Raw genomic sequence first — 13,122 nt, 5'->3', positions numbered from 1 at the left:
CCTATCTTTTTATGTGAGGAGTTCTCCACAGTGAATGCAGAGTCTACGCAGTCGCAAAATCACTATTACTGACAGCAAACTGGTAGTTTGTGAATACCAAAAAATAGTAAACTTAGGCAGGCGTATGTTTACCTTTGTCTGTCAGACTCTGAATGTCAAAGTTTAAGTTGACTGATTTAACCTCCCACCCTTTCTTCAAAGGGGGTCTGTTTCCAAAGTTGGACCTGACATCCCGGCTACTTTCCACATTTCCATACATATCTTGTGTGCTCAGTGCAGTCGGTACTTCTCTCCTGTTGAGTGGGACTTACTATAAAAAGCACATTCTTGTCGGCTGACAAGAAAAGAGCTGAAGACCGAGCTCAACACACGTTCTGAACCCACCCTATGAATTCCACGCCAGGAATAGGAAGTGTCTATTTTTACTCCTCGGATGTGCCCCTCTCGTCGCCACCTCCTAGTTCTGCGACGTTCACATCTCTTGGCCCCGTCGGGATCAGAAGCTGGAAAATGAAATGTGAAGTGAGCGGAACCTCTTCCTAGCACCTGCTGCGTCAGAGCCAGAACCCCAGGAGCGAACCAACATGTGGAGAACCCCTCTCTTCCTGGCCCTGCTGTCGGCCTGCAGTATGGCAGGTAATTAGGTGTCTGTGCCCTTTGAGGGGTGAAAGGCGGAAGCACCTTGACCTTTGAACTCTGGGCATCGACTTGTAGGGCCATGGTCCCTCCCACGGCAGAAGCACCGTGACCTTTGAGCTCTGGGCATCGACTTATTTGGCCATGGTCCCTCCCACGTAGGCAATTGGGGACGCCCCAGCCAGATGCTGTATGGATCCCAAGGGTCGCGCTTCTCTAACATTGAACTATCTTGGTCCTTTTTTATTGATCACATATATATATATATATATATATATATATATATATACATCTGTATAAAGTTTGATGCAGGATGACTCACTTATCTATCCGTATAATGTTTGATGCAGGATGACTTACTAATATATCCATATATTTTTTGATGCAGGGTGACTCACTTATATATCCGGATAGTTTTTGATGCAGGATGACTCACTTATATACCCGTATAATGTTTGATGCAGGATGTCTCACTTATATATCCGTATAATGTTTGATGCAGGATGACTTACTAATATATCCATATAATTTTTGATGCAGGGTGACTCACTTATATATCCGGATAGTTTTGATGCAGGATGACTCACTTATATACCCGTATAATGTTTGATGCAGGATGACTCACTTATATATATATCCGTAAAATGTTTGATGCAGGGTGACTCATCTATATATCCGTATAATGTTTGATGCAGGATGACTTACTAATATATCAATATATTTTTTGAGGCAGGGTGACTCACTTATATATCCGGATAGTTTTTGATGCAGGATGACTCACTTATATACCCGTATAATGTTTGATGCAGAATGTCTCACTTATATATCGGTATAATGTTTGATGCAGGGTGACTCACTTATATATACGGATAGTTTTTGATGCAGGATGACACACTTATATACCCGTATAATGTTTGATGCAGAATGTCTCACTTATATATCGGTATAATGTTTGATGCAGGATGACTTACTAATATATCCATATCATTTTTGATGCAGGGTGACTCACTTATATATCCGGATAGTTTTGATGCAGGATGACTCACTTATATACCCGTATAATGTTTGATGCAGGATGACTCACTTATATATATCTGTATAATGTTTGATGCAGGATGACTAACTATTATATCCATATAATTTTTGATGCAGGGTGACTCACTTATATATATATATCCGTATAATGTTTGATGCAGGATGACTTACTAATATATCCATATAATTTTTGATGCAGGGTGACTTACTAATATATCCGCAAAATGTTTGATGCACGATGACTCGTCTATATACCCGTATAATGTTTGATGCAGGATGTCTCACTTATATATCCGTATAATGTTTGATGCAGGATGACTTACTGATATATCCATATAATTTTTGATGCAGGGTGACTCACTTATATATCCGGATAGTTTTTGATGCAGGATGACTCACTTATATACCCGTATAATGTTTGATGCAGGATGACTCACTAATATATCCATATAATTTTTGATGTAGGGTGACTCACTTATATATCCGGATAGTTTTTGATGCAGGATGACTCACTTATATACCCGTATAATGTTTGATGCAGGATGACTCACTTATATATATCCGTATAATGTTTGATGCAGGATGATTCACTAATATATCCATATAATTTTTGATGTAGGGTGACTCACTTATATATCCGGATAGTTTTTGATGCAGGATGACTCACTTATATACCCATATAATGTTTGATGCAGGATGACTCACTTATATATATCCGTATAATGTTTGATGCAGGATGACTCACTAATATATCCATATAATTTTTGATGCAGGGTGACTCACTTATATATATATATATATCCGTATAATGTTTGATGCAGGATGACTCACTAATATATCCATATAAATTTTGATGTAGGGTGACTCACTTATATATCCGGATAGTTTTTGATGCAGGATGACTCACTTATATACCCGTATAATGTTTGATGCAGGATGACTCACTTATATATATCCGTATAATGTTTGATGCAGGATGATTCACTAATATATCCATATAATTTTTGATGTAGGGTGACTCACTTATATATCCGGATAGTTTTTGATGCAGGATGACTCACTTATATACCTGTATAATGTTTGATGCAGGATGACTCACTTATATATATCCGTATAATGTTTGATGCAGATGACTCACTAATATATCCATATAATTTTTGATGTAGGGTGGCTCACTTATATATCCGGATAGTTTTTGATGCAGGATGACTCACTTATATACCCATATAATGTTTGATGCAGGATGACTCACTTATATATATATATATCCGTATAATGTTTGATGCAGGATGACTAACTAATATATCCATATAATTTTTGATGCAGGGTGACTCACTTATATATATATATATCCGTATAATGTTTGATGCAGGATGACTAACTAATATATCCACATAATTTTTGATGCAGGATGACTCACTTATATATATATCCGGATAGTTTTTGATGCAGGATGACTCACTTATATACCCGTATAATGTTTGATGCAGGATGACTAACTAATATATCCATATAATTTTTGATGCAGTGTGACTCACTTATATATATATATATATATCCGTATAATGTTTGATGCAGGATGACTAACTAATATATCCATATAATTTTTGATGCAGGGTGACTCACTTATATATATATATCCGTATAATGTTTGATGCAGGATGACTTACTAATATATCCATATAATTTTTGATGCAGGGTGACTCACTTATATATATATATCCGCAAAATGTTTGATGCACGATGACTCGTCTATATATCCGTATAATGTTTGATGCAGGGTGACTCATCTATATATCCGTATAATGTTTGATGCAGGCTGATTCACTAATATAGCCGTATAATGTTTGATGTTCGCATCCTTAGGGGTATCCATCCATGTGAGAACTGACAGCACACCTGCGGCACATCACAGCGGGGCCTCTCCGAGGCCACTTCTGCCCTTTGAACCCTAATCCATACATCTAGCTTTATAAAGTGTCTACTATAAGACGAGGGTCTGTACAAATGTCCCACCGGCCAGATTCTTTAAAAAAAATTATCAAAAGCAGGGCGAAAAATATCTCCAAAAAAGAATTCCATATATCTTGTATTTGGCAGGGGGGGAGGCTGGCTGAACACTTTGCCAGGGCCGGTTTTGGTTCCCAGTCCGGCCCTGCAGGTAGTGAACACAAGACCAGATTCGTTTTCTCATGGACACATTTTTTAGCCCCTGACTCCGGTGTTGAAGAGTGAAATACAGCTCTTGAATCATTTTGAAGCGTTGAATTTTAAGATGAGAAGTATTAACCCAAGAGTGACCCCACTAAAATTCTACCTCCCCACTCATCCAAAGCTTCCAGTTACACTGATTAATTTTCTTGTTTCTTATTTATCCGTAAACAAGGTATACTTTTTTTTTAATTAGCCATTCTTATTTGCACGACACAATGCTTCGATTAAGGAAACAGGTTCTATACTGATATATCTGGACATTGTCAACACAATGATTCACGCAGATTCAGTTACTTATAAAATATAAAAGCGAGTCTTTCTGTAAAGGAACTAAAAGATTTTTTTTAAGTTGACCCAGTGCAGGAATCCTCGACTGCTCCAATGGGGTTTGTGTGCAGGCTTCCCCTGACATGCAAATGACTCTACCCCAGCCCTATTGGGTCCCATCATGCACATCTCTCTACCCCAGCCCCACCGTACCTCGTTGTGATCAAGAAGTAAACACCTCCAGTTTTATCAGGGGTATGGACATGCCTTTAACCACAGGAATGAAAGGCTGGCTGAGAGGCCGACTGCAGTTACTATAAATAGACTTTCTTCTGAAGCCGGTGGCCATTGGCAACTCCTGTCTGTGTGTGAGTGAGGGAGGGGGTGTATGTTTGCAGTTTAAATATGTTTGCATGGTGTGTGTGTGTGTGTGCATGTTCAGGTGTGCGCGAGTGTGTGCAGTTGCATTGTCAAGTCCCACATACCACTGTGCTCAAAGGGCCAACTAATGCAGTCCTGGGAAAGTATGCATATATGTAGGTAGTATGTTTGGATGTGGATTTTTAGGGGTGGGCGTAACTGGCGTAATTCCCTCTAGCTTAATTACTTGTAATTACCACAAAATTACTCCTAATTACTCATAATTAGGCGAGGGGGCGTATTCCACCATTTAGCACATATTTTATTAGCTCAAAATGAATCGTTGTATCCAAAATAGACTAGCTGAAGCATTTTGCCCTAAATGCAACGGGACATGAACAGCATCTGTCAGTGCAGGTAAGCGCGGTGGGGCGGGGTAGGAGGGATGTCGACAGACGATGGAATAGGATTTATTTATTTAATTTCCCATATTCCGTCGTCTGTTGACTTCTCCTCCTTCCGCCCTCCCCACCGCAATTACCTGCACCGACCCCCACTGGAAACAGCAACAGCCACTCGTGCTCTGTAAGTTTCTTGCTCATGTCCTCCTGAGGAAGAGTTTTTTTGCCCCAAATTACTCTTAATTACTCCAGCAGGTGTAATCATGTAATTTCGCATCACAAGAGTAATGCTGAATTACCAAAATTACTCCAGCGTAATCAGTGCTTGAAATGGGAAAATAGAAGTGTAGGTACTCTGTACCAGAGTACCTGCTTGTTTCTGCAAAGTGCCGGTACTCTCCAATAAAAGTATACCATTTCTCTTGAGAAGTGCCGGTACTCTCCCCCTCGAAAATAAAAAAGTGTACCGGACAGTACCGGCCCATTTAAAACACTGAGCGTAATAAAAATTCCTCCCAGGGCTAGTATTTACATGGTGGGCACCTAGCCAAAAGGCAGCAGGAAAGTGTCATGTTCAAAGCCAAAAACACAGTCAATGTGTGATCAGAGGGGAAGCTGATTTGTGGGGTGTTGCGCAATCAAGGTTTAGTGTTCTTTAAAGAGGTGAGTTTTCAGCTCTTTCCTAAGTTGGGGCAGACCTCATGGATAAGGAGATATTGTTCCAAATCCTGGGTGCTTAGCTGGATAAGCCCTGTTGACTTCTTTTTTATGCTTCACACTACTTTAGTTCCATTCTGGTGGTGTTCTGGCTGCCATGTGCAGCGAGCCACCAGAGATGGCGAGCTTCTCAGCCTGGTAGGTAGTGCTGTCAGTTTTATTGGGTCACTTTAAACCATAAAAATGTTTTATGGGCCCCTCAACTTTGCATGTCTGCATAAAGAAGCTCAGAGTCGTAAACAACTCTGTAAACAAATAGCATAACAGAGCTGACAAGTCAGAGGCTGCAATGTCAGCGGAGGCGAGTGCAGTGGCATAGTGAAAGAGAAACTATGAAAATGAGAAAGAACAAAACAGAACAAGCATTTGCAATGCAATAGGTCTCACATTTACGCGAGTTTAAGCTTTTGGCATTGTAAATGACAATGCCTTTTATTTATGTTTTAAAAACAAAAATAAAAGGCATTGTCATTTGCAATGTCAATAGCTCAAGCTCGTGTAAATGCAAGACCTATTGCATTGCAAATGCTTGTTTGGGTAAAAGTGCCTGTCTTTCACCACAACAGAACCAAGACGCGTGTGAAGTGCCTGGCTCAATCCCCGCCTCTGCCCTCACGCAAAAGAAAACAGCAAATTAATTAAATAACCCAGTGCGGCCGCTAAAGTGAGCAGACCGCGCTGCAAATTAATTAAATAAACCAGCGCGGCCACTAAAGTGAAAGCGGACCGCGCATCAAATAAAAAAAAAAATAGTGCTGTTATCCATGATAAAGCAGACCGTGCACCATGACCAGTAAAAGGTCCAGTCCTTATGGGCGGTAACAAATGGAGACAAGGCGGTACCAAGGACGGACCAGAAAGCCTATTTACTAATCTGAAGCCAGCATTTAAGAAGAACAACACAAAACCAATGACAAATGTGTGCGGAGAGTGGGCAGGGCTTCCACAGCATACCCTACTACAGCATGCCTCGCAGAGGGAGCAGCACATGCGCGCTGCCCTTAGGCTCCACCTACAAATTGGGACCAAAGAAGTAAAAAGGAAAAAAAATACTTCTCTACTTACTAAATTCCCCTTCTCAGACAGCTGTACCTTTTAACTGCCATAGGAACAATAATACGTGCATGGAATTAGTAAGAAACATTTAAATCAAATGTCTTGATCCCAAGTTTGCATATTTCACACACTGAAAAAAACACAGGTTAAAGACATTTGACAGCATTAACTTTGAAAAATAATGTCTTCCCTCCCTTGAAAGTGGGATTCCCTTTCATGTCCTTCTTCCACCACTCTTATGAAAATTGTGAGGTTTGGTGTTCCTTCCCGACCTTTCCATCAATCAATCAATCAACCAGGATTTACAAAGTGCGGCTCATCACCTGATAGGGTATCCAGTCGCTAATCACCCGAAGGCTTTCAGTCACAGTTATTTTTGTACCTTTCAGTTGTAAGTTAAGTTAATTGTGCAGATAAGCATGAGAAATGCATTTATAAAGTTTGATAAATAGCCAGAAAGTTACACCTGAGAGTGTATGAACGACGTCTGAATGGAATTTTCCCAACCTCTTCTCTGATGCATCACTCTGAAGGCCCACCCTCGAGGGACTAATAAAAGAAAACTTAAGAGACAATTCCTACCCGTAACCTTTTGCAAATACTGTGCAACTTACACAAGAGTAAATTAATCCTACATAAAAGAGTCACTCCTAAATTAACTTTGGACATGGAATCCTGTGCCTTTTATTACAGAAACCACTGATAATGACAATAAATTAACTTTGAACATCGGATCCTGTGCCTTTTATCACAGAAACCACTGATAATGACAAAAACCAATTAGTGAATAGCGCCTAGTGATGAAAGCGCCTCACTAGATACCACGGCGCAAAGAAGGCGACTTAAAGCCCTTTGCTTTTGACACCAGCTATACAGGGCAAAAGTCCCAGAATACCTCTGTGTAAAGTCTGAAAAGTGGCAACCCTAAGCCAAGCTTGTTATTGAGGGGGGCCTCTGACCTGCAAGATGCTGAGGCGCCGTTAACACATTCCAGACAGAAAGTACGCAGGACGTGGGTGTTATTTACAGCGCTTTGAGATGACAGAAGGAGAGTGTGAAGCACTACAAAGGCATTAGCATAGCACTGAGAAGATTCATTAAATGCAGAGTAATATTGTGACGTAACACCAGGGTGCCAGATATCTGCCCTCCGGGTTTCAGCCTCTCCTAAACACTGGTGAGCTCTGCAGAGGCACCAGCGGAATGCCCAGAAGGTGCCGGTATTGTGTACATTTGGGTGTGGAGTGCACGCATCTGAAAGCAAACTTTGTGGCTGTCAGGTACGCAGTGGCAGGGCATGCAAATACGGAAGACTGGGGGCGAGGGAAGAGTCTTGGGGCTCCCGGAGACCATGAATGAACGATTGGCCGTCCAGAACCGCTGTTGTATCAAACAAACCTTTTTGTTGTCATTTGGAAGAGGACAGCATTTTGTAGCATGGACGCCTTCAGAGGCTGTTAGGACTCTGCACTCCACAACATAAGCCCCGCAGAGACTGTCGGAACAATGCACCTGGCAGCATAGGCTCTTCAGAAACTGTCATAGCATAACACAAGGCAGCATATGCACGTCAGAGATTGTCAGAGCATACACATGGCACCATATGGCCTTCAGAGACTGCCAGACCACAGCTCTTCCCAGAATAGACCCTTGAGAGACTAACACAATGCAGCATAGGCCCTTCAAGGGAACCAGAACATAAGGCAGCATAGGCCGTTCAAAGACTGTCAGAGCATAACACGAGGCTGCATAGGCTCATCAGAGACTGTCAGAGCATACACAGGGCACCATGGGCCTGCAGAGACTGCCAGCCTACAGCTCTTCACGGAATAGACCCTTATGAGTATAACACACGGCAGCATAGGCCCTTCAAGGACTGTCAGAACATAAGGCAGCATAGGCCGTTCAAAGACTGTCAGAGCATAACACGAGGCTGCACAGGCTCATCAGAGACTGTCAGAGAATACACATGGCACCAAAGGGCCTTCAGAGACTGCCACCCTACAGCTCTTCACGGAATGGACCCTTATGAGTATAACACACAGCAGCATAGGCCCTTCAAGGACTGTCAGAACATAAGGCAGCATAGGCCGTTGAAAGACTGTCAGAGCATAACACGAGGCTGCATAGGCTCACCAGAGACTGTCAGAGCATACACAGGGCACCATGGGCCTGCAGAGACTGCCAGCCTACAGCTCTTCACGGAATGGACCCTTATGAGTATAACACACGGCAGCATAGGCCCTTCAAAGACAGTCAGAGCATAACATAAAGAAGCCGGGCAGAGCACAGCCCTTCACAGCATATGCCCTTTGAGACATTCATAGCATAACACAGGGCAACACAAGTCCCTTCAGAGACTGTCAGGGCATAACACATGGCAGCATAAGTCCTTTCAGATACTCTCAGGGCATAACAGATGGTAGCATAGGCCCTTCAGAGACTGTCAGAGCACAACACGACAGCATGGGTCATTTAGAGAATGTCAAAACATAACACACAGCGGCTTATGCCTTTCAGAGCATAGCATATGGCAGCATAACCCCTCCAGAGACTGTCAGGGAATAGCACATGGCGACATACCCTGTCAGATCATAACATAAGGCAACATAGGCCCATTGTAGACTGCCAGAGCAAAACACAATGAAGAAATGCTGATCAGAGACTATCAGGACATTACACAAGAAAGCATAAGCCCTTCACAGACGGGAAAGGGCATAAAGCATGGCATCATAGGCCCTTCAGAGACTGCCAGAGCATAACACAAGGCAGCATAGTCCCATTAGGGATTGTCTGAGCATAACTCATGACAGCATAGGCCCTTTAGAACCTGTCAGACCACAGCTCTGCATTGCATAGACCCTTCAGAGACATATAGAGCACAGCCTGTGGCAGTTTAGGCCTTTCGTAGACTGCCAGAGCAAAGCTCTTCAAAGCATAGTCCCCTCACCGGCTTTCAGGGCACAGCTCTTTATAGCATAGGCCCTTTAGAGATTGTCATAGCAGAACTCTTTGTTGCACAGGGCCTTCAGAGACTGACAGAGTATACATCTTCATAGCATATGCAGGGCCACTGGAATTTGCGATTGTGAGGCCAAAGCATTTTTCACAAACCACATAATCCTTCATATTCTGCATAATCTGTATATTTTGACAAACAATATTGCTTCTAGCTCAAATGGTTCAAAAGTTACAAAATACACAGCAATGTGTTACTACGCAGCTACAGACCCTTTGCTAAGGCTGACTGGTACAATTTCTGTCGCTTATTGCTATATTTGAGTGTTAGACCAGTACTAATGAGGTGCAATCAACGCCCAGACTGTATTAATAAGTGTAAAACGTTCAAAATAATGAAGAAATACTCTCGCAAAATGTACCGCATTATTCTGCCTAATTTGACTTTCGGTGCTGCATAATTTACTCAACCCTGCCGCATAATTTGTCCCTCCTCTGCGCATAATGCCAGTGTCCCTGAGTATAGGTCCTTCAGAGACTCCCAGCACAGGCAAAGTTCTTGGAGTATTATAACGCAGCATACTGAGGGGATAAATTACTATTTAAAAAAATACTTTCCTCTGTGTACTCCTTTTGGTAAAGTATTCCTTTGAAAGTCCTTCTTTTTAATGCGGTTTCTAGCAGTCATTGCGGTCCTCCAGTCCTTGGTAAACAAAGGCAGGTGTGGTTTGACAGGTCAGCACCTCTTCCAGACAGGGGACAGCCGTTTTCAGACTTGAACAATCTTTAAAACCGGTTAAAGATGAACACAGCGTCCTTCGTGTCCAAGAAATGGAACAACTGACAAAGTGAGAGCTCAGTTAACATATTTGTGACTCATGCAGCTTTTCAGAACATTCTTTACTTTTATTATATACGCGAGCGATGTTTCCATGTTGGTGACACGATGTTTTGTTAAACAGGAGGAATTAAACCGTATAAATCACTCTAGTGAAAGACCGCGAATGATCGTGATTGTTTCCATTAAAATTGCAGCTCATTCTTCTGGGACTCCTGCCGGTGGCCTTGGGGCACCTGGGCAGCGCCCTCCCCTCCCCCCCGCCACGTGCCGAAGGTACCAGTGCCTACCAATAACAGCGCTGCACATCTGGACGGTGGCGCTGGCACTGAGACTGAGGCATCTGCGCTCTTCCCACTATGGGACGGTGCTAGGGCTGGACTGGCCGTAGCGGGCACCGGGCAATCCCCCGGTGCGCCGCATGTGTGGGGGCCGGTTTTGGGCCCCTGGGGGCCGGTTTTGTTACAGGGCCGTTTTTGCAGCATAGCTGCAAAATCGGCCCTGTAACAAAATCGGCCGAAAACCGGCCCAGGCAAAGAGCTCGGCGGCACCTCCAACCCCCGGAGAGGCTGGCCGAGCACTTTGTCAGGGCCGGTTTTGGTTCCCAGTCCGGCCCGGCCCTGAACGGTGCCCCCAGCGGAGCCACCCTCCCACCCAGTGCTGAGTCGAAGAGAGCTCACTCCTGCTGACCCTCACAATAAACACCTCCAAACCGTCAAGAGGAGCGTCAGGACCCCACCTACCCTTGTGGTGGAGGCCCGCTAGCATTTCTAGACATGGTGGTTCTCGCTACTACCCGCAGCAGTCAGTGCGTCCGGTTTCAGCCTGCAGGGGAGTCAGTACTGCGTTCCCAGTTCTGAATGACTGTCACACAGAGATACCGGGGCAGGGCACTCTGTGCAAACTGAGTGCATCAAGCTTACTTATTGTCGGCTTTAGATTAATTTAAAGCCTAGCGTCCAGTGGTGATTCACTTCCTACACACGCCAATGCATGACAGGGAAGACACTCTGGGGTACTGCTCTGTTGCTTGTCACCCCGGCCGTGTAACCAGACTCCCTCCTCTAACTTTCAGTCGCTGCTAGTGCCTGTTGTGAATCACCGCTTAGATCTGGGTCCCATTGGCCTCAAGTAATAAATGACTCACACGTCAGTCACGGAGGGATAAACAACAGATGGCACACTGCAGGCAATTAAGTGCCAGGAAGCGGAGGAAAACTGTAGTTAGGCGCCGCTGCCTCGGGACTACAAGGAAGTTACCATAGGAGCAACAGCCAACAGAAAGCAAGAAAACAACAGCAATGCCAGATTTAAACAAATCACAAGGGGCAGGAGAAATTACGCGAAGTTGAAGCCAACATGGAGATTACTTTAAGTCTCGCTGAGACAGCGCATGCAGCGCATGCGCTGCCAAAGTCGAGACCTAAAAAGAAAATTGAGAGAATGCGAGAAAGAAAAAAAATGCGAAGAAGAGAAATAGAGACATTAAATGGAAGAAACAAATGGGCTGTGGGGAAGAAAGAATGGGGGATGAAAGGGAACATGCAGATTTTGTGGGAAAGATAGAAATAAAACAAAAATAGTGTGATAAAAGAAACAGTGAGAGCAGAGAAGAAATGCTGAAAAAGCAACACAGAAAGTTATAGAAAGAGAAACAAAGTGAAAATAAAGAGTGAGAAAAAGAGTAAGAAGGAAAAAAGTAAGAAGTAAAGCAAGTGGAAAGAACGAGAGAGGAAAGTAACTAGCAAGAATGAGAAAGAAGAGGAGAAAGCAGTAAAAGAGAGATAGGACAAAGGTAAAAAAGGAAAGTGAAAGCAAAAAAGAAATAAAAGGTGAAAGAAAGAAAAAATAAGAAAAGGAAATAGTAAAAGAAAATGACAGGTGAACAAATGTAGACTGAAAAGATAAAAAAGTAATTGTGAAATAAATAAAAAACAAAGGTGAGGGATGAAAGGAGAAGGAGAGGAAAGAAGAAAGAACTCCATAGGAGACCCAAGAAAATGAAATGGCGAAAAATGAAAATAAAAAGAAACAAGAAAGAGAACAAAGAAAAAGAAAGAAGGAAAAAAGTAAATAAAGGGGGGTGGAACTATAATAGACAGCCGTATAATACAGAAAAATAAATCAAGGTAGGAAAAATGCAATAAAGGAGATGGAATAGGTGGATTGAGACAGGTATAGAATAGTGCAGAGATGGGATGAAAGAGAAAGTCAATGGTTGAGAACAAGACTGGTGAAGTGGAAGATAGAATGAAACTGAAATGAAGAAAGATGTTGATAAGAGAGTGTGGAACATATTTGAAAGAAGCAAGAAGAATGACAGAAACAGGAGTTGTGGGTAATTAGAAGGTAACAGGGAAAGCCAGAGGTGATAGAGGATTTAGGTGAGCTTGAGCAGTATAAGGTGAGAGTAGAGAAATGCGGTGAATGAATGAGAGCACAGTGGCTAGATTAATTCAAGCATTCCATCCATCACTTTGTTTTTTGATTCCCTAAGTGCGATGGGTATGCTCAGACGTGAATCCGTGCTCACTGTGCCGCTGGAATCGAGCTGTAACTGGCTGATGAGCCCATAATAACCACAAACCAGTTCTAGGTTGCTTGTATTCCGATTCAAGGAGGACTTGACTCAGCAGTTTG

The 13,122-nt window shown here is 42.9% G+C and overlaps 1 protein-coding gene across 2 annotated transcripts in view; it reads left to right on the top strand.

The window, feature by feature from the left end:
* Positions 1-448: 448 nt before the first annotated feature.
* Positions 449-13,122, top strand: part of LOC146786159 (acetylcholine receptor subunit delta-like) — a 146,628-nt gene continuing 133,954 nt past the window's right edge. For both annotated transcript variants that reach the window (XM_085635683.1, XM_085635682.1), the window contains exon 1: positions 449-636. In XM_085635683.1, the coding sequence (XP_085491809.1) occupies positions 585-636 (52 nt within the window). In that variant the 5' untranslated portion in view covers positions 449-584. The remainder of the gene's footprint in view (positions 637-13,122) is intronic.

The sequence above is a fragment of the Triturus cristatus genome, chromosome 11, assembly GCF_964204655.1.
Source record: "Triturus cristatus chromosome 11, aTriCri1.1, whole genome shotgun sequence".
In the NCBI taxonomy this organism is placed as follows: domain Eukaryota; kingdom Metazoa; phylum Chordata; class Amphibia; order Caudata; family Salamandridae; genus Triturus; species Triturus cristatus.
This window is presented reverse-complemented; position numbering and strand designations above follow the sequence as displayed.